A 23,392-nucleotide genomic window follows, 5' to 3' on the forward strand; every position below is an offset into this window, starting at 1 on the left:
CTCCACTCTCTCTCTCTCGCGACGGGTGAGTAAATGTTTTAAATATTTATAAGCTATACTTTAGAATTATGTTAGATGCGTGTTCTCGGGCTTGTCATTGGAAAGTTGCCCATTGGAACCGTGATAAAACTTGGGTAACTCCCGGTGTTAGGATAAGATGAGCACAATGCTGGTCCATAAGAACTATATGCAAATCGGTTTTAATGACGATAGAAAATGCCATCGTAGGTATACGTAGTAAATTAAAAATAAGCCTGACTTGCATTATAATCAACTTGGAAAAAACAAGTAATTTGCCCAATGAACAATGAATAAAAACATTTTAAAATGCTGATTTTAGAAACCGTGCTAGGTAATACCAATAAAATGTTAGTGAAAGCTGACTAGAATCTTAAAAGGTGAATAAAAGATTCAAATTTTAAGTTTGATATTTTTAGTTGGCCTTGTGGTTTTTTTTTAAGGATCTGTATGCAGAGCGACTTTTTTATTTTTAAAAGCTTTCCTTAGTCGGTAAAATATTTGTTAGGGTACAGCTAAATAATAAATAGTGGTAAGCCTTTTATAAAATATTATATTCGCATATAAAATGAAATGTGAACATATATTTTGTCATAAGCTTATATGTTACAAAAGCCTGTGATCATCAATAAGATAACCTGATCCGGAAATTCGTTACGGAACAAAGAAAGATTTTATCACACGTTTCGGCAAGCAAAAATAAAAATTAAACGTGACTATAATTTTAAAGTACAAAAGAAAGGTTAATAACACCCTTAAAAACCATAAATATTTGAAGACCACGCTAAAAATGGTTTGGTTTGTATCTTGCACAAGGGTTAATTATTTTATACATTTAAAAATCGTAACAAATTTTATTATAAGCCAATTTAAATTTTAAAAGAGTTTTACTTCTCCCAGACAATTATAACCTTAATTACCTCTATTATAAAATATAAAGATAAGTATGTGCTGAAAGCCCCTTATTAATAAAATAGGAAATCTTCAATTACAATTGTCACGCTATTGCGAGTATTAAACTATTCTTAAATTGAAAGCATGATAATAAATCTATAATTCGATCAACTATATGGTGACTGAGCCGCTGCCAATAATTAACTTTGTACTAGTAAAATTTAATGGCTAACGAGTCATATAAATATTAAGTTACCAACAAAGTTATCCTAAAGTGGCAGACTGGAAACTTTCAATAAGTTAACAAATTAATGATAACTTACTATTGAACCCAACACCAAAAATAAACAATTTGTCTATCCAATGCGAAAAAAGTGAAAGAATAATATCCTCATAATCAGTGTTTTAACGAGTTTACAAATTTTATATAACATAAAATTATTGTTAGAATATGTCTTTGGAATAACATTATAGCTCTGAGGAATATTTAAATAAACGTAAGTATTCTTTACAATCAGAATACCTTACACCCTACATATTGTTACAAAAGCTTTAATTACATACGTCGGTTGTAAGATTGGGCCGAGTGGAAATTATTTGCTAGACAAGCATTTCCATTTGCACTTTAATAACAGACACTATGTTTACTCGTTTTATAATGTGAACTGCATTTATTTCATGTATTTATTTAAATTAGTACGTTAATAATAACTTTTTCTCATATAGAAATCGTTTGGTCTTGTTTGGCTGTGATCCCACTTTTGGCTCAACATTTTTAATTAGCCCAATAGGTTGTGTCTATAGAACGGAAGCCAATTTTTTCAAACATGTTCCTTGAAGCAGTGTTTTTGGTCACCACTGGGGCCATAACTTGATCTCCTAGTGCGGAAATCTTCTTGGCCATTGATTTCACCAATAAGCTGCCCAATCCCAAACGTTTGTGTGATTCCAAAACTTGCAGTAGACCCAAGCTTCCGATAGGTAATCTAAAAGGGTAAAAAATAATAATAAAGTCAAAACTGAATAGTATAAATATATTTCAAAAGTTTACCTCAAACACCATGCAACCAACTTTCCGCTGTCATCATAGGCTCCCAAACTCACATTATACTTAATTAAACATCTCACAAACTTTATTGAGCCGGGTCCACGATGTGGCCAGATTTCATTGATGGTTTCAGCATCTTCGACAGCCAAGTTTAATAGAGTTATGCCAGAAGGAACCCTGTATTTAAATGAATTAACATATTTGCCAACTAATCTAAATTAAATCAACTTACTCAATAGTAAATGTATCTATGAGTTCTTTGCTTGCGCTATACCAACACGTGTCGTCAGTTGTAAGTTCTTTAGTGGCATAATATTTCTTGCCGATATGTTCAACCACAGGTTTTAGGCGAGAACAAAATCCAAAGAAAACGTATTTATTCTCAAATACGTTTAAGCATTCTAAAGCTTTTGTTGCTCGATCCAAATTATGACTAAGAGTGTTGAAGTAAAGGTGCTTTAAAGGAGTTTCCAAGTCCACCTAAATGTAGGAAAAATTACGATCTGAAATATTAAGTCATTTATAAATATGGCAACACTTACAGTTAAAACAAAGGTTCCATCTTTCTCCCAGTCACCATTCAACGAAAAGAACTTAACTTTTAGTTCCGGATCTTTTTCCACCCATTTAATGAAATTATTTATGCACGGATAACCTTGGGGATCAGTATCATTTGTCACATACAAATCCCGCAGTTTAGTCCAATCGCTGCGGGGAATCTCAACCAACGAATCCGCCTCCGACATGCCGACTACCTCTCTTAACGAATGTCGATCGCAGACTAATCATGAATATTAAAACCAAGCAAAAGTAAAATACATTTTCTGGGTTCTGGCTTTAAGAGAATTTACTTTTTAAGAGAGAGATAAAGAAACAGTTGTTTGTTTATATTCCAAGTAAAACAAAACTAAAGAAAAATAGAAACACAATCTTCCGTGTGAAATTATCGTTGATTACGTCTTTATTTTTTGTATAGTAGAGAATGAGATTATATAATACACAAGTTTTTACATTTCTATGCAAATAACTGGTATCCGTTAATCGTAGATTAAAAGCGTTTATTGTATTCGTTGGAAAGTATGTAACAGCTAGAAGACTGGTAGAGGCTTAAAAAAACTTTTTCGGTTAATAATTACAATCAACACACTTGACCCCTTTTTATTATTTAATAAAAAGATGGAACCACAGCCCAGTACAGTTTATTGATGGGCTTAAAATCCAATTTCTCAAACATTTTTTGGGAGCTTTTGTTTTCGAAAACAACTGTAGCCAGAACTTCAGAGCCCGTGGCCTTAATTTCGTGAGCCATAAAGCGCACAGCCAAAGATCCCAATCCTTGCCGACGATGGGAGGGCAAAACATGCAAGTTGCTCAGGCTGCCATGGGGAGATCTAAAATAAATAGAACAAGAAAGGAAAGCTAACTTCGGGCGGAGCCGAAGTTGATATACCCTTGCAGAATACTCTATAAATTATATTCTCCAAAATTATTCATATGATGTATTCTTAATATTTATACAAAATCCCAACTTCCTAACTTTAACAAGAAAGGAAAGCTAACTTCGGGCGGAGCCGAAGTTGATATACCCTTGCAGAATACTCTGTAAATTATATTCTCCAAAATTATTCAAATGATGCATTCTTAATACTCATAAAAAATCCCAACTTCCTAACTTTAACAACACCAAAGTTATGACATTTCCAATCGTTCAGTTATATGGCAGCTATAGGATATAGTCGGCCGATCCTTATGAAATTTGGTAGGTCGGATTATCTGGCCAAATATAACACCCATAGAAAATGCCAACTTCCTAACTTTACAAACACCAAAGTTATGGCATTTCCGATCAATCAGTTATATGGCAGCTATAGGATATAGTCGGCCGATCCTTATGAAATTCGGCATGTCGGATTGATTAGCCAAATATAAAACCCATAGAAAATCCCAACATTCTAACTTTACAAACACCAAAGTTATGGCATTTCCGATCAATCAGTTATATGGCAGCTATAGGATATAGTCGGCCGATCCTTATGAAATTCGGCATGTCGGATTGATTAGCCAAATTCAAAACCCATAGAAAATCCCAACTTCCTAACTTTACAAACACCAAAGTTATGGCATTTCCGATCGTTCAGTTATATGGCAGCTATAGGATATAGTCGGCCGATCCCGGCCGTTCCGACTTATATACTGCGTGCAAAGGAAAGAAGGGTGTGTGCAAAGTTTCAATCCGATAGCTTTAAAACTGAGAGACTAGTTTGCGTAGAAACAGACAGACGGACAGACGGACAGACGGACAGACGGACAGACGGACAGACGGACAGACGGACAGACGGACAGACGGACAGACGGACATGGCTATATCAACTCAGGAGGTGATCCTGATCAAGAATATATATACTTTATAGGGTCGGAGATGTCTCCTTCACTGCGTTGCACACTTTTGACCAAAATTATAATACCCTCTGCAAGGGTATAAAAACACCAAAGTTATGGCATTTCCGATCGTTCAGTTACATATATGGCAGCTATAGGATAAAGTCGCCCGATCCTTATGAAATTTGGTAGGTTGGATTGATTGGCCAAAAATAAAACCCATAGAAAATCCCAACTTCCTAACTTTACTAACACCAAAGTTATGGCATTTCCGATCAATCAGTTATATGGCAGCTATAGGATATAGTCGCCCGATCCTTATGAAATTTGGTAGGTTGGATTGATTGGCCAAAAATAAAACCCATAGAAAATCCCAACTTCCTAACTTTACAAACACCAAAGTTATGGCATTTCCGATCAATCAGTTATATGGCAGCTATAGGATATAGTCGGCCGATCCCGGCCGTTCCGACTTATATACTGCGTGCAAAGGAAAGAAAGGTGTGTGCAAAGTTTCAATTCGATATCTTTAAAACTGAGAGACTAGTTCGCGTAGAAACAGACAGACGGACAGACAGACGGACAGACAGACGGACAGACAGACGGACAGACGGACAGACGGACAGACGGACAGACGGACATGGCTATATCAACTCAGGCGGTGATCCTGATCAAGAATATATATACTTTATAGGGTCGGAGATGTCTCCTTCACTGCGTTGCACACTTTTGACCAAAATTATAATACCCTCTGCAAGGGTATAATAATTTAGAATAAACAAGAAAGGAAAGCTAACTTCGGGCGGAGCCGAAGTTGATATACCCTTGCAGAATACTCAGTAAATTATATTCTTCAAAATTATTCATATGCCATATCCCAACTTCCTAACTTTAAAAACACCAAAGTTATGGCATTTCCAATCGTTCAGTTATATGGCAGCTATAAGATATAGTCGACCGATCCTTATGAAGTTTGGTAGGTCGGATTGATTGGCGAAAAATAAAACCCATAGAAAATCCCAACTTCCTAACTTAACAAATACCAAAGTTATGGCATTTCCGATCAATCAGTTATATGGAAGCTATAGGATATAGTCGGCCGATCCTTATAAAATTTGGTACGTCAAATTGATTGGCCAAATGTAAAACCCATAGAAAATCCCAATTTTCTACCTTTACAAACACCAAAGTTGTGGCATTTCCGATCGTTCAGTTATATGGCAGCTATAGGATATAGTCGGCCGATCCCGGCCGTTCCGACTTATATACTGCGTGCAAAGGAAAGAAGGGTGTGTGCAAAGTTTCAATTCGATATCTTTAAAACTGAGAGACTAGTTCGCGTAGAAACAGACAGACGGACAGACAGACGGACAGACGGACAGACGGACAGACGGACAGACGGACGGACGGACAGACGGACAGACGGACATGCTTATATCAACTCAGGAGGTGATCCTGATCATGAATATATATACTTTATATGGTCGGAGATGTCTCCTTCACTGCGTTGCACACTTTTGACCAAAATTATAATACCCTCTGCAAGGGTATAAAAAAATGCAGAATCCAGAGACCATTTTTATACCCTTGCAGAGGGTATTATAATTTTGGTCAAAAGTGTGCAACGCAGTGAAGGAGACATCTCCGACCCTATAAAGTATATATATTCTTGATCAGGATCACCTCCTGAGTTGATATAGCCATGTCCGTCTGTCCGTCTGTCCGTCTGTCCGTCTGTCTGTTTCTACGCAAACTAGTCTCTCAGTTTTAAAGCTATCGAGTTGAAACTTTGCACACACCCTTCTTTCCTTTGCACGCAGTATATATGTCGGAACGGCCGGGATCGGCCGACTATATCCTATAGCTGCCATATAACTGATTGATCGGAAATGCCATAACTTTGGTGTTTGTAAAGTTAGGAAGTTGGAATTTTCTATGGGTTTTATATTTGGCCAATCAATCCGACCTACCAAATTTCATAAGGATCGGCCGACTATATCCTATAGCTGCCATATAACTGATTGATCGGAAATGCCATAACTTTGATGTTTGTAAAGTTAGGAAGCTGGGATTTTCTATGGGTTTTATAGTTGGCCAATCAATCCGACCTACCAAATTTCATAAGGATCGGAGGACTATATCCTATAGCCGCCATATAACTGATTAATCGGATATGCCGTAACTTTGGTGTTTGTTAAGTTAGGAAGTTGGGATTTTCTATGGGTTTTATTGTTGGCCAATCAAACCCACCTACCAAATTTCATAAGGATCGGCCGACTATATCCTATAGCTGCCATATAACTGAACGATTGGAAATGCCATAACTTTGGTGTTTTTCAAGTTAGGAAGTTTGGATTTTTTATGAGTATTAAGAATGCATCATATGAATCATTTTGGAGAATATAATTTACAGAGTATTCTGCAAGGGTATATCAACTTCGGCTCCGCCTGAAGTTAGCTTTCCTTTCTTGTTTGTTTTAATTATGCCACGTAGCGGCGGAGAGTGTCGATTGGCGGGGGATGCGATGCGGCGAGTGTTCTGAATTTCCACGAAAATTTCATGTAATTATGGGCAGGGGTTCGGCGGTGTATGCGGCATAATTTTTATACCCTTGCAGAGGGTATTATAATTTTGGTCAAAAGTGTGCAACGCAGTGAAGGAGACATCTCCGACCCTATAAAGTATATATATTCTTGATCAGGATCACCTCCTGAGTTGATATAGCCATGTCCGTCTGTCCGTCTGTCCGTCTGTCCGTCTGTCTGTCCGTCTGTCTGTCCGTCTGTCTGTCCGTCTGTCTGTTTCTACGCGAACTAGTCTCTCAGTTTTAAAGATATCGAATTGAAACTTTGCACACACCCTTCTTTCCTTTGCACGCAGTATATAAGTCGGAACGGCCGGGATCGGCCGACTATATCCTATAGCTGCCATATAACTGATTGATCGGAAATGCCATAACTCTGCTGTTTGTTAAGTTAGGAAGTTGGAATTTTATATGGGTTTAATATTTGGCCAATCAATCCGACCTACCAAATTTCATAAAGATCGGCCGACTATATCCTATAGCTGCCATATAACTGATTGATCGGAAATGCCATAACTTTGGTGTTTGTGAAGTTAGGAAGTTGGGATTTTCTATGGGTGTTATATTTGGCCTATCAATCCGAACTACCAAATTTCATAAGGATCGGCCGACTATATTCTATAGCCACCATATAACTGATTGATCGGAAATGCCACAACTTTGGTTTTTGTTAAGTTAGGAAGTTGGGATTTTCTATGGGTTCTATTTTTAACCAATCAATCCAACCTATCAAATTTCATAAGGATCGGCCGACTATATCCTATAGCTGCCATATAACTGAACGATTGGAAATGCCATAACTTTGGTGTTTTTAAAGTTAGGAAGTTGGGATTTTTTATGAGTATTAAGATTGCATCATATGAATAATTTTGGAGAATATAATTTACAGAATATTCTGCAAGGGTATATCAACTTCGGCTCCGCCCGAAGTTAGCTTTTCTTTCTTGTTTTACCTAAGACACCATGCCAAGGGTTCTCCAATGGTATCCAAAACACCAGAAGTAGCGCCGTTCTCTATAAACCCCCTTATCAAAGGCAATGAATCGGTTGACCGATAAGCCCAGTGTTGATCTACCAAGGCCGCATGACTTGCACTTAGACAACCAACTTTAATTGAGGTACTTAAGCTGTAAGGATAATAAAGAATAAACTAATATCCCTAAAATATATTTATATTTACCTTGGTTTCCAAAGTGGTATTTTAGATTTCGAAAGGTGATAAACTATAGTGCCCTGATGCTCTAGTTCATCCAAGTCCTGACCCAAATGTAACCAATATTGCTCAACTAGTGGCTTTAGACGTTCTTCATAGCCACAAATCAAGTGAAATACTTTCAGGTCAAGAGAACACAACAATGAACCTAGATCCTCTAGGGAGCCACAAACGGTATCGAGGTAAATATAGGCCTTGCTTTCCAATTGATGCTAAAATTAAAATCTCTCATATAGTCACCAAGGCTTTCTGTAGTTGGAAATAACTTTTTACAATAAGTATATAGCTGCCATGAGTGATCCAGTCCTTATCAGCTGTATAAATCTTTATTGAGTCATTACCGGATGAGGGCTTATAATTTATAAAGTAGTTTATTAGATCGAAACCCGTGAGATTTGTTCGATCGCTGGCATATAAATCTCTCAACGCTGGCCACTGTTCACGAGAAATTGGTAGTAATGTTGAGTCCATTGTATTGTTAATTGTAACTGAGACTGGAAAAAATATACTGACAAACAAACCCAGCAGAGAGTTTTTATTAAGTCTGTTTGGGTCGCGTTCTCTTAATTTTCTTTACAGACTGACGTCAGAGAGCCAATGGGTTTGTACTTTCGCGCTAAACTAATCAGCTTCGTTAATTATTCGATAATATTCTTGCTCATTTTTGCGTGCTAATCGACTGATCGCCAACAGCTGTTGAAACTTGTTGATTTTGTTTACGTTCTTCAGCATGCAGATTTTTATATCTTTAATATAAATATATACAAAATATGTAATAAGTAAAAAAATTTTTAAAATATATATGAAGATTAAAAACCAGCCTTAAAGTATTCGGCAGACAAACTGGGAGAGTAATTAAAGATATTTATGGTGGAAATGAAAGGAAAACTAAAGATAAAGATATTTGAAAAAAAAAAGTTTTTTTAAAACTAAAATATTTTTGTACATTTTATTTACGACAGTAGCTAATGCCTAACTGGAATATCACATAAAATTACCGTAAATATTCCTAATGTATTTATGGCCCAAACTGATCATTTCTCAGAAACAGCAATATTTCAAATTTAATATCAATAAAAGGCGTTTTTAATATTTGTAATACATTTAATTAGTAACTGAGCATTACTCATAGCCCTCTTGTTTTTAATTTGCGTTGACAGGAAGACACTTCATAAAATATTTGTACACACAAAAAAACATATTTATATTTTGATGGTTGAATAAGATTTAATCGTCAAAAGGCAGAATTAAACTATTTTTTATCTTAATAAACAACATTTTTCATATATTAGTGTGCAATATTGTTGAAAAATATGAATGCACTTCTATACAATAAAATGCTGTTATCTGGTCAAAAATTATATTTAATACATCATATCATATAAATTTGTAATTCTGGGTAGTGTAGTTTCCAAGAAACTGACCATTATGCAAAACACTTTCATTTGAGTTTGCGTTGACAGAAAGATATAATGACAGCCACACCCCTTGAGCATCCTCGACACCTGAACCAATGAGTTAACCACGTGAGTTCGCACCAAGTAGCAATCAAAGTCAATAATAATTTACTATGTCCCTATTTTGTGTTCGATGCCACTAAAGCCGATCAATTTACTTACGCATGTCTGGTTTTTGGACACCCGAGGCCGTCGAGTAGATGACTCTGGGGTCAGGCATATGTTATGTAAAATGTGAACACTTCAGAGAAGATGCCCGATCTGTTCGGCGGCTAGAAGGCCTAATCAGTATCTATCGAATGTTTGAGCGTTATAGAACGCTTCGGTTCACCTCCGTCGACGGCGATGACGTGATCGCAGCTGTTACAGTTTAAGCTGTCTCGATTTTTGCATTCCGCGGGCAGTTTAACCAAAAATGACACGCCAGTTAATTGGGGACAGCGCAATCGTGGGGTTCTAGTGAAGCAGCAATATTCCGAAGTTCAAATACCACTCCTACAAATTCATCAAAAAATCAACAAAGTGGGGCTTATCATAGGCAGGCGAACCGGTTTGCCCACCAGATAATATTTATTTGGGTGTAGTTCGAATTGAGACATGGGTCAGAAACTTTCGTGTTGCAAAAAGTGCGATGATTGGGAATGGTGCAAACGCAAAGGCAACGGGGAGCCAAAGCTGCGAATGCGCAATGTCAATGCCAACTATTTGGCAGGTGCTCCAAAAATAGACGAAGCAGGTAAGTCAATATCACCAAAAATACCATATCAAATTAAGATTCAGTGATGAGGCTTTACTTATCTATTTGGAATACTTAATGTACATGTGCCAGTAGAAAATATAAGAAAAAACTGTTATTTTATGTAAATTATTAACCGCTTACTTATTTTTATTTTAATGTTAGGCAATAACCTACTTGCAGTTTAGATATTTTAAAATACTATTGCTCTTTCCTAGCTGCATTGTGATTTTAAAAAACAAATAAACATATGAACGATCTCTATTTTTTTACGAGTACAATTATTTAACATTTACACAGTCAAAGATCAAACTTAATTTTAGTTCTACCCAAAAGTGCCACTTTCTTAATATGTTTTGTTGGATTTCAATGTGTTTCAGTAGTATTAAAAATTGTTTTATTTTAGTGTATGCGACCGTTAAATTTGATTTGATCTTTGCGTTTCTCTTACTGAAATTGATTTATTTTATAGTGTATGACACCGGTTCGAACAATTATGCATCTGTTCTATAGTTTATGCCTTTTATGAATGCAAATTTGGTGCCGTGGGTGTTAAAAACTCATAGTTGTGCTACCCACAGTGTAGTTTGCTCCTCGAATTGCTCATTTTATACCTGGAATTTTTGAAAATTGAATTAAAATAAACAAAGCAAAAGCAGCTGCTGACTGACAGAGAGCTTACACAGCAGTTTGTGCCCCCAAAAATGTGATACAATAATTAATAGTGAAGAGCCAATGAATAAGAGCGAGCCTTAAATTGCCAAAGCCAATTGATGATGGGGTTTTTCATAAAGAATCGTTTTGGAGAGCACTCGATGCTCACTTAATGACCATGTAGAACAAGATGTTGCCAATGAACGATGACGTAGTTGCTCGAAAAAGCCAACAGCTTCCTAACAACAACGGGTCCATACCTGAAGCTAGGCTTCCCGTACATAATTAATAATAACCCAGTAGAACTCAGAGAGAGATTCCGAGAGAATCGAAGAGATGTGGTGAGCAGCACACGCATATAAGTCGAAACTATTTGGCCCAGGCAATTTCCGATCAGTCAAGTTCAAAGCGCCGCGGTGTTCACATCGAAAGATCTTCGAGCGGATCTAGTGAAAAGAATCTTTAAAGCGCAGTTTCCGTTAGTTGTATTCTTCTTTGGTCGCTATTACCGGTGCTGCTTCTTGTGCTAACCGTAACACATTAATTGTGGCTTAGAGCGGGACTTTTTGTATACCAAATCGTATAAGCCGGAAGCCAGAAATGAGTTATTGGTATCGGAATTATACGCCCAGTTGGCTGCAGCGATGGTTGCCCAACACTCAGCCCCGAAGAGTAAATCCTTTTCGCAGCACCCGACCTTCAGCTGATCTTGAAGGTACCTTTACACCAAAAAATTAAAAACCACTAATTACATTCGGTGGTGAATAAATAGCATCACTAAAAATATTATGTGAATCATTCAAATTGGATTATAATTGCTTTGGTAATTTATTTATTCGGTCTATGACCTCATTTTGTGTGTTGCTAGTTTGACAGTTTAAAAGGGTTCCCCATTCAAAAAATAAACAATTCAAAATATTTTGTCGAATTCCAAAGTTTTAATGCAAATTAATTGAAATTGATTTTTAAGCTGTTTTGCTTTTTTCGGTAGGTGACTTCACTTGGCGCGTTTTTTCTCTCTTTACCAATTTTTGTTATTATTTTGAATTTTTGTGTGAGATGTTTGGCAGGTTTAAGAAGTGATTTAAAAAGAATAAATCTCCACCTTTATAAATAGCTAAATCAAGCCAAGATTAATATCACGAAAAACAATCATGTTGTTTTCCCCTAATCTTTAGAATTTTCTATTATTAAATAGAACAGAATAATAGATTTTTTTTGCTGGTCTATGACTTCATTTTTTGTGCTTTTGTCTTGCTTATTTTTATTTCCGTTTTGGATTTTGCTTGCTTGCTAATTTACCACGTTTGATGGGTTTCGCTATTTTGTTTTGTGAAATCTATTACCGCATAGCCACACATATTTGCGTATAAGCTAAACTCAACACTTTTAGTATTCAAACAAATATTTGAATATGGATGATCGATCAATTTACTTATGCATATTGCAATTGAGAAGAATTTTCTATTTTTACGATTGATTGAAGATGAAAGCAAAGCGGAAAAGGTGATCAGATCAGCCATGTGGAAACATATGCCCCTAATAATCATAATTGCAAGTATTTCATGTTTTATCACTAAAAGAGCTAACTCTTAATTGATTTTTATTATTTTTCTGAAAAAATCCAATCAAAGAAAACTATTTTTGTTCCCAGCAAAATTGTAAATTTGTAAATTCTAATAGTGCGTTGGCGTCACATTGATTGTCCACTACGAAAATTAATTAGCTTGGCATTGATCTGTGGCACAAGTTTCCTATGTTTATGGCAAAAGGCGATTAGTCAATTTGATGCTGCAGCTTTGGGGACCACAATTGGCAGCACATTTGCTTTATGATATCATGGTCTGCCCCGAACACAAAAATACAAACGAAAATAAATCTTTTGAAATACTAAACGAATCGTTGACAGATTTTATTCAGACCCTGTCGAAATACTAATTATTGGCTTACTTAAGGAATCATAAGAACTATATATTTGGCAATATCTAGATTTTAGTTATAGATCAGTCGGTAAAACAATTAACCATTATATTTGGTTAAAATATAACAAAATTTCCATTGTTGACTGTCGGTTCTAGTTGCTGATAAATCGCATAAGTGGCAATGAACTCGTTCATTGATATATGAATAAATAAACAATTTAATTTTGAATATCAAAAAACTAAATATAATTAAATATTATTAAGATACATGCATTTTGGATAAAAATAAATTGGGATTTTAACTGGTTTTTACAGGTTTCAGAACACAATACAAATTTTCAGAGACTTAACTATAGATTAACCCATCAACTTATTTGTGCTCTTTAATAACTAAATACACTTTTGTATCTGACTCAACAGATGCCGCCAGTTCAGCAGTGCTGGGCGTATTAAGAGTAGATCTCTGCCTGGAGGACAACCATGATGAGCACCACACTAGTCACTTCTATGCGGCGGCTGCCAAGGAAGCCCTGATCGTGAGGAGAGGTGAGCCCTTCCGGCTAAGGATCCATTTCAACCGCGACTACAGCCCCAGCAAGGACGCGATCAGCTTCATCTTCACCGTGGCGGATGACACCAAACCGAGTCCTGGACACGGAACCCTCAATGCCCTTGTTCCCCATGACGGAATCGATTCTCTGGGGGACACCCTGGAATGGGGGGCTGGGATTGAGTCGCATGAAGGTCAAACGCTCACTGTCCTGATCAAACCACCATCCACCTGTCCGGTGACCGAGTGGAAACTGGACATTGATACGAAGCTGCTGGGAGATGGATCGAGGAGCTATCCCCTGCCCCTGCCCATTTATGTGCTGTTCAATCCCTGGTGTCCGGATGATCAGGTCTATCTGGAGGATCGTGATCAGCGCAAGGAGTACGTGATGCACGACACCACTCTCATTTGGAGGGGCTCCTACAACAGACTGCGACCCTCGGTTTGGAAAATCGGACAATTCGAACGCCATGTGCTGGAGTGCAGCTTGAAGGTCCTGGGAACTGTGGGCAGGATTCCGCCAGCCTACAGAGGTGACCCCGTGAGGGTGGCCCGTGCCTTGTCCGCTCTGGTCAACTCGGTGGATGACGATGGCGTCCTACTGGGCAACTGGTCGGAAGATTTCTCGGGCGGTGTGGCACCTACCAAGTGGACCGGGTCCGTGGAGATCCTTCAGCAATTCCACAAAACCCAGAAGTCGGTGAAGTTTGCCCAGTGCTGGAATTTCAGCGGAGTCCTGGCCACCATTGCCCGGAGTCTGGGAATACCGGCAAGGATCATCACCTGCTACTCCTCCGCTCACGACACCCAGGCTTCCCTGACCGTGGATGTTTTCATAGACTCGAACAACAAGAAGTTGGACGCAGAGACCACCGATTCGATTTGGAACTACCACGTGTGGAACGAACTTTGGATGCAGCGACCGGATTTGGGAGTGGGTCAGCATGGCACCTTCGATGGCTGGCAGGTGGTCGATGCCACGCCCCAGGAGGCCTCCGATGATATGTATCGCGTGGGTCCCACCTCTGTATCGGCAGTGAAAAACGGCGAGATCCTTAGACCCTTCGATGGAGGGTTTGTCTTCGCGGAGGTGAACGCGGATAAGCTCTATTGGCGCTACAATGGACCCAGTCAACCGCTAAAGCTCCTCAGGAAGGATACCCTGGCCATAGGCCATCTGATCAGCACCAAGGCGGTTCTGAAATGGGAAAGAGAAGACATCACCGATAGCTACAAACATGCAGAGCGTTCCGAGGAAGAACGGAGCACTATGCTCAAGGCCCTCAAGCAATCCCGTCATGCCTTCAGCAGATACTATCTTAATGACAATTTCAATGACATAGAGTTTGAGATGGAACTGAAGGACGACATTAAGATCGGGGAGGAGTTCAGTGTGGTGCTAAAGGTGACCAATAAAAGCGAGAGTCGCGCCTACCTGGCCACTGGTCAAATCAGCTGCGATGCTGTTCTCTACACCGGAGTGGGTGCCGTGGAGGTCAAGGCCTTGGGCTTCGAACTGGAACTGCAGCCCATGAGCAGCGACTATGTGCGCATGGAGGTCATCTTCGAGGAGTACTTCGGCAAGCTGTCCTCGCAGGCTTCCTTCCAGATTTCCGCAGCCGCCAAGGTAAAGGACACCGACTACGATTACTTTGCCCAGGACGATTTCCGGGTGCGGAAACCAGACATTAAGTTCCAGTTGGGCGACGCTGGTATCGTGGCCCAGAAGGAACTGGATGTTATCGTGCGTCTGGAGAATCCACTGCCCATTCCCCTGCACAAGGGTATCTTCACCGTGGAGGGGCCTGGCATCGAGAAGCCTCTGAATTTCAAGGTGCGTTGACATAGCCATTGATTTTGGGAATGGTTTGGGTCTAGCTTAAGTTTTAAGTTCCTTCCAAATATAACTAGATTGTGTAGATTAATACTAAAGTGGCAATCTCATTCGTAGCTTAAGGATATTGTGGTCAAATTTTAGTTAACAAAAAAGTTCTTTCCAAAACCAACCATTAACTGAAATCTCTTAATTATTTTCACAGATCACTGAGATCCCAGTGGGTGGCACTGCGGCTGCCACCTTTAAATACACCCCGCCCTATGCGGGGCGTGGCACGATGATAGCAAAGTTTACCTCCAAGGAGCTGGATGATGTGGATGGCTACAAGCACTACGAAATCGAACCCCGACCGGAGGATCTGCTGCAGCCGAATGTAAGCCACCGGAGCAGCAATATCATCCGCAGACGCACCGATGTTATAGCCTGATCTAACCTCAGTTGCAATGAATTTCCTTTTATATTTTGTAGGTTAGGAGATATGTTGTACATAATATTAATAATAAATATTAATTTTTGATATCTAAACTTTATAGAAAATGGAATTTCCATTGTTTTTGAGTATCATATCAATTTTTCTTGTATCCAGAAAAGAAAATACAGATCGGTTTTCAGAATCTTAGATTTTCGGTTATTTATGAATCACATTTACAACGTTGACATCGTTTGATAAGTATGTTTTCAAAAAACATAACGGCAGAATAATAACCTTACGCATAAAAAAAAACCATGAAAAACGTTTTATGTATAAGTAAAGTTATTACTATACCATTATCTAATATATACATGAATATGATATCTAAGCATTCTTTCAATTACACTGGTCTACATAATAAAATCGACAATTTCAGAAATAAACATTTTTATATACAAATAGACAGATAAAATACTTTACTTTAAACTTTAACCAAAAAAGATTTATACATAGATATAATTTTTTAATCAGGGAGTTAAGCTCCAGAAAACCAAGCTATCTTTTTTGTCAATTAATTTTGTAAGCATTTGTTGTAAAATTAAAATATCTCGTCACCACATATTTTTCATGACGATTTCTTTAAATTTTTAGAGTTATATAAATGTCATATCTTCAAAATTTTCCTTTTTATTAGTAATAATTGTTTTTAAAATAAAACTGAACATTACTCACAACGCCGATGACTGGGAAGTCTTTAAATTATTTTTCGTATAAAAGCAGCAAACATTTTCTTAAATTTTAGTTGAGCTTTAAGTTTGGTGGTGTTCGAATCGAAGAATTAAGGATCGGTCCTTATTTTATATTATTCCTCTTTTGCTAAACACGAAAGTAAAAAATGAGTCATAACTTTAATATGCTCAGTTGGCTCAACCGATTGTTGCCACATAATGAGCCCCGAAATCTAAATCCTTTCCTCAGCAGGCGACCTTCATCGGAACATGAAGGTATATCAATCTCCTAAAATTAAAATAGTTATATAACCTTAAAAGTGCACTGTTTTTGAAGCCATTTTTGAATATCTCGCTGATTTTGCAAAGGGAATTCAAGCAAAAAGTTTTTAATTTGTATCAAAATCGTACGGTTTTATCATAAAGTTACTTAATCGTCGTTGTTTTTAAATATAAATCGAAATACAATTTTAACATTTCAACAGATGCGACTGGTACAACGGTGCTGGGTGTTTTGAAAGTAGATCCCTGCATGGAGGAGAACCACAAGAAGCACCACACGAGATACTTCAACGCGGCTGCCAAGGATGCCCTGATCGTGAGGAGAGGAGAGCCCTTCAGGCTGAGGATCCATTTTGACCGAGACTACAGCCCCAGCAACGATTCGATCAGCTTCATCTTCAGCGTGGCGGATGACACCGAAGCGCAGCCCGGAATGGGGACCTTTAGTGCCCTAGTTCCCCACGATGCCATCGACTACCTGGGGGACCCTCTGGAGTGGGGGGCCGGCATCGAATCCATTGATGGTGGAACACTCACAGTATTGATCAAGCCGCCAGCCAACTGCCCGGTGACACAGTGGCAAATGGAAATCGACACGAAACTGTACGGAAGGGGATCGAGCTACTCCATGGCCTTGCCCATCTATGTTCTGTTCAATCCCTGGTGTCCGGACGATCAGGTCTATCTGGAGGATAGTGCCCAACGCAAGGAGTACGTATTGAACGATACCACTATCATTTGGGTTGGCTTCTCCAACAGTATGCATCAAGTGCCCTGGAAAGTCGGTCAATTCGAGCATGACATACTGGAGTGCAGCTTGCATGTCCTGGGCGCTGTGGGTAAAATTCCGCCAGCCCTGAGAGGTGATCCCGTGAGGGTGGCCCGATCTTTGTCCGCACTGGTAAACGTATTTGATGATAACGGCATACTGTGGGGCAAGTGGTCAGAAACGAACGATTACTCGGGTGGTGTGGCACCCTTCGATTGGACTGGCTCAATGGAGATCCTTCAGAAATATTACAAAAACAAAAAGCCGGTTAAGTATGCCCAGTGTTGGGTTTTCGGTGGTGTTCTGGCCACAATTGCCAGAAGTCTGGGAATACCTACTAGGATTATATCCTGCTTTAACTCAGCTCACGATATCAAAGGCTCCTTGACCCTGGATATTATTTATGACTCAAATAACAACAATTTGTCTCCTGAGTCTTCATGGAACTTTCACGTGTGGAATGAACTTTGGATGAAGCGACCAGATTTGGGAGTTGGTCAGCATGGACCATTCGATGGATGGCAGGTGGTGGATAGCACCCCTCAGGAAAGATCCATGGGTTTGTATCAACTAGGACCCGCCCCCGTTTCGGCTGTGAAAAACGGTGAGGTCCAAATATCCTACGAGTGTAATTTTGTCTTCGCTGAGGTGAATGCGGATATGGTCAAATGGCGCTATACAGGACCCAATGTACCGGTAAAGCTATTAAGTACCGATACCCAGTATATAGGTCAAAATCTCAGCACCAAGGCTGTTTTGAAATGGGAAAGAGAAGACGTAACCGCAAACTACAAATTTGCAGAACGTTCGAAGGAAGAAAGGAGCACTATGTTCAAGGCGCTCAAAAAATCGAACAATGCCTATAGCAAATTATACCTGAATGACACATTCAAAGATATAGAGTTCGATATGGAAGTGAATCACGATATCAAGATCGGAGAAGACTTTAGTGTGGTGCTGAAGATGACCAATAAAAGCGAAAGTACCGCACACGTGGCTGCGGGAGAAATTAGTTGCGACACCATTCTCTACAACGGAAAGGGTGCGCTGGAGGTCAAGGCCCAGGACTTCGAACTGGAACTGCAACCCCAGAGCACTGGATATGTACACTTGAATGTCGTTTTCAAGGACTACTTCGAGAAGCTGCGCCCGCACGCCGCCTTCCAGATAACCGCAACAGCCAAGATTAAGGACACCAAATACGAGCACTATGCCAACGAAAATTTCATGCTGCGCAAGCCGGATATTAAGTTCAAGTTCGGCGACTCTGAAATCGTGGTGGACAAGGAGATAGACGTGATTGTGCGCCTGGAGAATCCTCTGCCAATTCCCCTGCAAAAGGGTATATTCACAGTGGAGGGACCAGGCATCAAGAAGCCTCTAAAACTTAAGGTAAGTTGGATTTGTTTAACGATCCTTCTTTGAAATCAATAAGGATTCCTAGTCAAGCAGTGATTCCTTGTTGTTGAGAGCAATAACACCTAACCTCTTATCAAATCTCATTAAATTACAGGTTATTGAGGTTCCAGTGGGAGGAACTGCGGCTGGCACCTTTAAATACACTCCGCCCTATGCGGGGCGTGGCACACTGCTGGCCAAGTTCACCTCCAAGGAACTGGATGATGTAAGTGGCTATAAGCATTATGAAGTTGAGCCCCAATCGTAGGATGGGCTACAGCCCTATGAAAGACACAGGAGGAGAAACTTAGCCTGAATTAACTTTCATTGCCATTACTTTGTATTTTATACGATATGTCTTAAATAAACATATTTTACATCAATATTATTTATGTATAAAGATAAAGGAATATCAGTTACTCCAAATATCATCGATTCCCAGGGCATAGCTCGGTTTGTTGGCCGTCTTCACAAAGAATATTCCTCGAGCCTCTCGTGGAACAGGATCTCCCATTAAGATTTTTCCGCCTGTACAATTTTTTCCCTTAAGTTCGTCTAGTCCAGAGCAGGGAATACCATAAAAACCTTTAGGGGAATTAATGGATTCGGCATAATATTCGTAGGAACGTCCATGACTGCAACCAGCTACAAAAAATTGTGAGTTATATTTCAATTTATAAGAAAGCTAGAAACTCATTCCCATACTCACTGAAAATCTGTGAAAGCTCTTTGCAGCCAGGCTGCGGTGGTCCTCCGCCATTGGGGTAAAAATCCACCATACCGATCGGTTTTCGGAATCCCAAATAGCCAGCACAACTGTGAATCACATCCACAAAATTCGCATCCGTATCGTCCAAGTGATTCTCCGGCCCAATGCAATCCTCGAATGCAGGACGAGCTGGATCCAGGCCCGTGATGCGATTAACCCTGTATTTGGTGTATGAGCCAGCATAGCCCATTATGTGGGCACCCAGACTGTGCCCTATGAGGTGGATCCTCTGCGGATCCGCATCCTTTTCCTCCACCAAAAGATCTATTAGCTTGGCCACCGCCCTGCCCACTTGCACCGTATATCGAGCCGGGGTCAGATAGTAAATATTATCCGCCTGATCCTTCCAGTTAATGGCGAACACGTTCACCTGACCACGTTCGATATAGGCTCCGCGAATTGATTGGATGGAGTTGCTCATGGTGCTGGACTTCCAGCCGTGGACGAGAATCTTTGTGTCCAGGTCCGGATTGAACTTTTCAGCCATCTCCTGCCAAGTGTCTCGCTTGTGGCGCTGCGGAAATTCAAAATTATTGTCATCTATCCAGAAATCGGCACTGGAACTGGATTCGCTGTAAATGGTAAAAAAAAACAGCATTATCGAAATATAAACTATTTAAACAAAATAGTTTGAATGTTTAAAAAAATTTGGTTATAAGATTAGCTTGATTAGTTTGTTTAACTCAGACAGAACACTATTATTTTTGGCATTATTAATCAATATGTTTTGAACGTTGCAATACTATATAAATACAAGAAAGGAAGCAAACTTCGGCAAGCCGAAGTTTATATACCCTTGCAGTAATTACAAAATAATTTTATTTTATTTTTTATTTTACTGGAATCACTTGTTATCAGGCCAATTTAATTGAAGTTTGACATAAAAATTAACCATATGGCTTCTTTTCGCTTTCATAAAAAATTAGAGAATAAATTTATGGAATATTCAGGCAGAAACAATTTTGTTTGGCCAACATCTTGTTTATATGTATGTCAAATTATAATCATGTTAAGAAATCTATACGCACATGGCGCGGTTTTTATAAAAGCGAAAAAGAAACCATAACAAACCATAACTGATAACAAGTGATTCCAGTTAAATAAAGCACTTTACAAATACCAAAGTTATGGAATTTCTGATCAATCAGTTATATGGCGGCTATAGGATATAGTCGGCCGATCCTTATGAAATTTGGTAGGTCGGATTGATTGGCTAAAAATAAAACCCATAGAAAATCCCAAAATCCTAACATTAAAAACACGAAAGTTATGGCATTTCCGATCGTTCAGTTATATGGCAGCTATATGATATGTTCCGACTTATATACTACCTGCAATAGAAAGACAACTGTTGGGAAAGTTTCAAGCAGATAGCTTTAAAACTGAGGGACTAGTTTGCGTAGAAACGGACGGATGGACAGACGGACATGGCTAGATCGACTCTCCTGGTGATGCTGATCAAGAATATATATACTTTATAGGATCGGAAATGTCTCCTTCACTGCGTTGCAAACTTTTGATTGAAATTATAATACCCTCTGCAAGGGTATAAATATCACGTGTCTTAAATTAATCAATACCAACTGTTTCTCACTCACCTTCCATATAGTTCAAACTTGATGAGCTGGGGCAGATTGATGCGGTTTTCGGGCGGAGGTTCCACCAGATAAGCCACCTCCGGCTTACCCTGTCCATTGGGCATATAAATCCAGGTCTTATTGTAATCCTCCTGGGTCAGCGCCACCTCACCACGAATGCCAACTAAAAGAGGAGGGGTGGAATCTGTTTATAAACTAACCAGGATGATTTGAAACCTCTTTACACAGCAGGAGCACGGGTCGCACCACCTGGGCGAGGGCGGCAAAGCCAGTGATAAGCCACTGGACCACCACAAATGTGGTGGAGACCTCGTTTCGACATGGATTTATCACATTGCAGATGCAAGCCAGCGCATTCGAGGACATCTTGACCAGCTAACCGTCGATCGTCAACTGACCAGGCACCGATATCCAAAGATGACCCAAGGCCCAGATCGGAGCTCCCAGCTCCAAGCTCATTAAGACGGCTGACGCATTAGTAATCCTCGAAACCGGTTCCGACCCAGCAATTAAAACTTGGCCTGGAGCGCTTTAATTACTCAGCATCAGAAGCGATGTGTGTACGTGAATCTCGGTCAGCGGAGAAGTCGATGGAGACAAAGCCAGCTATGTATATCCGATTCCCCGTAACTCACCCATCCCATTAAGGGCCAAACCAAAGAGCCAGCAAAGCGCCAACATCTTTGCTGAAAATTAAACTTCACTGCGACTCGGCACTCGAAGGTGTTGATTTTATAGCGGGTGAGCCGTTGGGCAATGATAAGCTAGAACAGGGCTAGGTGTCAATCAAGACTGGAGTTTCGGACGGACTGCTACCCATGTTGAAGCTTCGGTTTTATGGGTCTTATCATTCCTACTCAGTGGGATGTCCAAAGCACGCCGCTGCTAAATTGGGTTAAGCCAAGTGGTTTGATGCATACTAAACAATGCAATGCAATTGCCCCATTATTGGAAAATAGAAGTAAATATAAATTATTATTATAAATTAAATTGTTTTTTTTTTTAAATGCTAAAAAAACGTTTTATTTATTTGGTAAAGTTAAAAAGATGTCTAGATACATTGAAATAATACATTTTGTCAAATTTTTCTTTATGTAAAATTTATTACTACACAATGTAGAATATATTTTATATTCAATATAAAATTTACAGGTTAGCTAAAAACTATAAAATTAAACAAATTACATTTTTTAAATTAAAATATTTTGAATTCTTATTTATTTGAATAAAGAAAATAACAGAGAATTAAGCATTTAAATTAGTGGTATGCAAATTATATTTTTTGAAACTAAAAAAGCATTTTGTGGTATTTACTTTTAAACCCGGTGGTATTTTTGTCGTTTTCGCCGCGGTCACACTGCTGTTGTGCGTCATTTTTAGAAACGCCGCGAATATTTTGCTATTGAAATCGCATCTGTTGATATTTCGCAAGGAGCAAACAAATAACAAAGAGTAGAAATGTCGCACACTTCACAGAAATACCGGAACTTTGTGGCGGAACCGATGGGCAACAAGGCTGTGACGGAATTGGCCGGAATAGGCGAAACCCTCGGCGGCCGCTTGACGGAAGCTGGATTCGACAAGGTGCGTGTGTAAATACGATGACGCCATGTGCTTAAATAAACAATGCGGAGCATGTTCACAATTAATTGCTTTTCAAACAATTCGTAGGCGTACACAGTTTTGGGCCAGTATCTGGTGCTGAAGAAGGACGAGGAGCTGTTCAAGGACTGGATGAAGGAGGTGTGCCACGCGAGCTCCAAGCAGGCATCCGATTGCTACAATTGCCTCAACGACTGGTGCGAGGAATTCTTGTAAAGGAAGCTCTTTGAATACGAGTACTTCGATCAAAGAGAATCTGCTAAAGGCACAGGCAAATCAATTAAATTCACGGCCAAACTGGTGGCGCAATCCTAGCTAAGCATTTCATGGTCATAAAACTTTATGTTAGTATGTAGTTAAGATGTAATTTAATGTCTAACCGGAATAAATGTACAGTCATGGAAAGGATGCTGCGGTTGCTTTGGATTTGAATGGGGTAGAAGTTGATACGTAGGGTTCCAAATGGCTACACATAAGCTGGAATTTGCTGACTGTCGGTTTAATAACGTTTGAAATATACTTTTGCAGGGATTCCGAG

At 39.3% G+C, this 23,392-nt stretch overlaps 6 protein-coding genes across 8 annotated transcripts; 3 read left to right on the top strand and 3 right to left on the bottom strand.

Moving 5' to 3' along the window:
- Positions 1 to 1,555: 1,555 nt before the first annotated feature.
- LOC108046475 lies at positions 1,556 to 2,728 on the bottom strand. Its single transcript, XM_017126173.1, has 4 exons — positions 2,503 to 2,728; positions 2,193 to 2,440; positions 1,964 to 2,137; positions 1,556 to 1,898 (listed from the first exon to the last, which is right to left on the bottom strand). Exons 1-4 carry the CDS (start codon positions 2,704 to 2,706, stop codon positions 1,688 to 1,690), a joined length of 837 nt encoding a protein of 278 aa, XP_016981662.1. The 5' UTR covers positions 2,707 to 2,728; the 3' UTR covers positions 1,556 to 1,687.
- Positions 2,729 to 2,891: 163 nt separating this feature from the next.
- Positions 2,892 to 8,666, bottom strand: LOC108046489. Of its 2 annotated transcripts, XM_017126187.1 has the most exons (4): positions 8,411 to 8,666; positions 8,105 to 8,349; positions 7,878 to 8,051; positions 2,892 to 3,351 (listed from the first exon to the last, which is right to left on the bottom strand). In XM_017126187.1, exons 1-4 carry the CDS (start codon positions 8,606 to 8,608, stop codon positions 3,126 to 3,128), a joined length of 843 nt encoding a protein of 280 aa, XP_016981676.1. In that variant the 5' UTR covers positions 8,609 to 8,666; the 3' UTR covers positions 2,892 to 3,125. The 2 variants fall into 2 exon arrangements, with proteins under 2 accessions (XP_016981676.1, XP_016981677.1); XM_017126188.1 differs by lacking the exon at positions 7,878 to 8,051.
- A 1,236-nt stretch (positions 8,667 to 9,902) lies between these two features.
- Positions 9,903 to 16,358, top strand: LOC108046512 (annulin). Of its 2 annotated transcripts, none has more exons than XM_044460256.1 (3): positions 9,903 to 10,330; positions 13,327 to 15,293; positions 15,499 to 16,358. In XM_044460256.1, exons 1-3 carry the CDS (start codon positions 10,192 to 10,194, stop codon positions 15,721 to 15,723), a joined length of 2,331 nt encoding a protein of 776 aa, XP_044316191.1. In that variant the 5' UTR covers positions 9,903 to 10,191; the 3' UTR covers positions 15,724 to 16,358. The 2 variants fall into 2 exon arrangements, with proteins under 2 accessions (XP_044316191.1, XP_016981713.2); XM_017126224.2 differs by lacking the exon at positions 9,903 to 10,330 and adding an exon at positions 11,393 to 11,699 and having other exon boundaries at positions 15,499 to 16,307.
- A 245-nt stretch (positions 16,359 to 16,603) lies between these two features.
- LOC108046472 (annulin-like) lies at positions 16,604 to 19,153 on the top strand. The gene is made up of 3 exons (XM_017126167.2): positions 16,604 to 16,712; positions 16,922 to 18,879; positions 19,001 to 19,153. Exons 1-3 carry the CDS (start codon positions 16,604 to 16,606, stop codon positions 19,151 to 19,153), a joined length of 2,220 nt encoding a protein of 739 aa, XP_016981656.2.
- Positions 19,154 to 19,297: 144 nt separating this feature from the next.
- On the bottom strand, positions 19,298 to 22,026 carry LOC108046480 (pancreatic lipase-related protein 2). Its single transcript, XM_017126177.2, has 4 exons — positions 21,888 to 22,026; positions 21,253 to 21,415; positions 19,595 to 20,226; positions 19,298 to 19,530 (listed from the first exon to the last, which is right to left on the bottom strand). The coding sequence occupies exons 1-4, from the start codon at positions 21,931 to 21,933 to the stop codon at positions 19,298 to 19,300; spliced, it is 1,074 nt and encodes a 357-aa protein (XP_016981666.1). The 5' UTR covers positions 21,934 to 22,026.
- A 568-nt stretch (positions 22,027 to 22,594) lies between these two features.
- On the top strand, positions 22,595 to 23,262 carry LOC108046484 (barrier-to-autointegration factor). The gene is made up of 2 exons (XM_017126180.2): positions 22,595 to 22,836; positions 22,924 to 23,262. The coding sequence occupies exons 1-2, from the start codon at positions 22,711 to 22,713 to the stop codon at positions 23,068 to 23,070; spliced, it is 273 nt and encodes a 90-aa protein (XP_016981669.1). The 5' UTR covers positions 22,595 to 22,710; the 3' UTR covers positions 23,071 to 23,262.
- The last annotated feature ends 130 nt before the right edge of the window (positions 23,263 to 23,392 follow it).

Source organism: Drosophila rhopaloa, unplaced genomic scaffold (assembly GCF_018152115.1).
Source record: "Drosophila rhopaloa isolate 14029-0021.01 unplaced genomic scaffold, ASM1815211v1 contig_2, whole genome shotgun sequence".
NCBI classification, from domain to species: Eukaryota; Metazoa; Arthropoda; class Insecta; order Diptera; family Drosophilidae; genus Drosophila; species Drosophila rhopaloa.

What these genes read in the sequence shown, in the direction of transcription:
- LOC108046475 (XM_017126173.1), bottom strand. Translation starts at nt 2,706, where the DNA reads ATGTCGGAGGCGGATTCGTTGGTTGAGATTCCCCGCAGCGATTGGACT. An exon ending in ATGGAACCTTTGTTTTAACT is followed by an intron (nt 2,441 to 2,502) that starts GTAAGTGTTGCC and finishes TCCTACATTTAG; the next exon opens with GTGGACTTGGAAACTCCTTT. An exon ending in TTGGTTGCATGGTGTTTGAG is followed by an intron (nt 1,899 to 1,963) that starts GTAAACTTTTGA and finishes TTACCCTTTTAG; the next exon opens with ATTACCTATCGGAAGCTTGG.
- LOC108046489 (XM_017126187.1), bottom strand. Translation starts at nt 8,608, where the DNA reads ATGGACTCAACATTACTACCAATTTCTCGTGAACAGTGGCCAGCGTTG. An exon ending in ATGGCAGCTATATACTTATT is followed by an intron (nt 8,350 to 8,410) that starts GTAAAAAGTTAT and finishes TTTTAATTTTAG; the next exon opens with CATCAATTGGAAAGCAAGGC. An exon ending in CCCTTGGCATGGTGTCTTAG is followed by an intron (nt 3,352 to 7,877) that starts GTAAAACAAGAA and finishes TATTTATTTTAG; the next exon opens with ATCTCCCCATGGCAGCCTGA.
- LOC108046512 (XM_044460256.1), top strand. Translation starts at nt 10,192, where the DNA reads ATGGGTCAGAAACTTTCGTGTTGCAAAAAGTGCGATGATTGGGAATGG. An exon ending in TCCAAAAATAGACGAAGCAG is followed by an intron (nt 10,331 to 13,326) that starts GTAAGTCAATAT and finishes CTGACTCAACAG; the next exon opens with ATGCCGCCAGTTCAGCAGTG. An exon ending in AGAAGCCTCTGAATTTCAAG is followed by an intron (nt 15,294 to 15,498) that starts GTGCGTTGACAT and finishes TTATTTTCACAG; the next exon opens with ATCACTGAGATCCCAGTGGG.
- LOC108046472 (XM_017126167.2), top strand. Translation starts at nt 16,604, where the DNA reads ATGAGTCATAACTTTAATATGCTCAGTTGGCTCAACCGATTGTTGCCA. An exon ending in ACCTTCATCGGAACATGAAG is followed by an intron (nt 16,713 to 16,921) that starts GTATATCAATCT and finishes ACATTTCAACAG; the next exon opens with ATGCGACTGGTACAACGGTG. An exon ending in AGAAGCCTCTAAAACTTAAG is followed by an intron (nt 18,880 to 19,000) that starts GTAAGTTGGATT and finishes ATTAAATTACAG; the next exon opens with GTTATTGAGGTTCCAGTGGG.
- LOC108046480 (XM_017126177.2), bottom strand. Translation starts at nt 21,933, where the DNA reads ATGTTGGCGCTTTGCTGGCTCTTTGGTTTGGCCCTTAATGGGATGG. An exon ending in TTTGGCCCTTAATGGGATGG is followed by an intron (nt 21,416 to 21,887) that starts GTGAGTTACGGG and finishes CTCCTCTTTTAG; the next exon opens with TTGGCATTCGTGGTGAGGTG. An exon ending in AGAGCTTTCACAGATTTTCA is followed by an intron (nt 19,531 to 19,594) that starts GTGAGTATGGGA and finishes AATTTTTTGTAG; the next exon opens with CTGGTTGCAGTCATGGACGT.
- LOC108046484 (XM_017126180.2), top strand. Translation starts at nt 22,711, where the DNA reads ATGTCGCACACTTCACAGAAATACCGGAACTTTGTGGCGGAACCGATG. An exon ending in CGGAAGCTGGATTCGACAAG is followed by an intron (nt 22,837 to 22,923) that starts GTGCGTGTGTAA and finishes AACAATTCGTAG; the next exon opens with GCGTACACAGTTTTGGGCCA.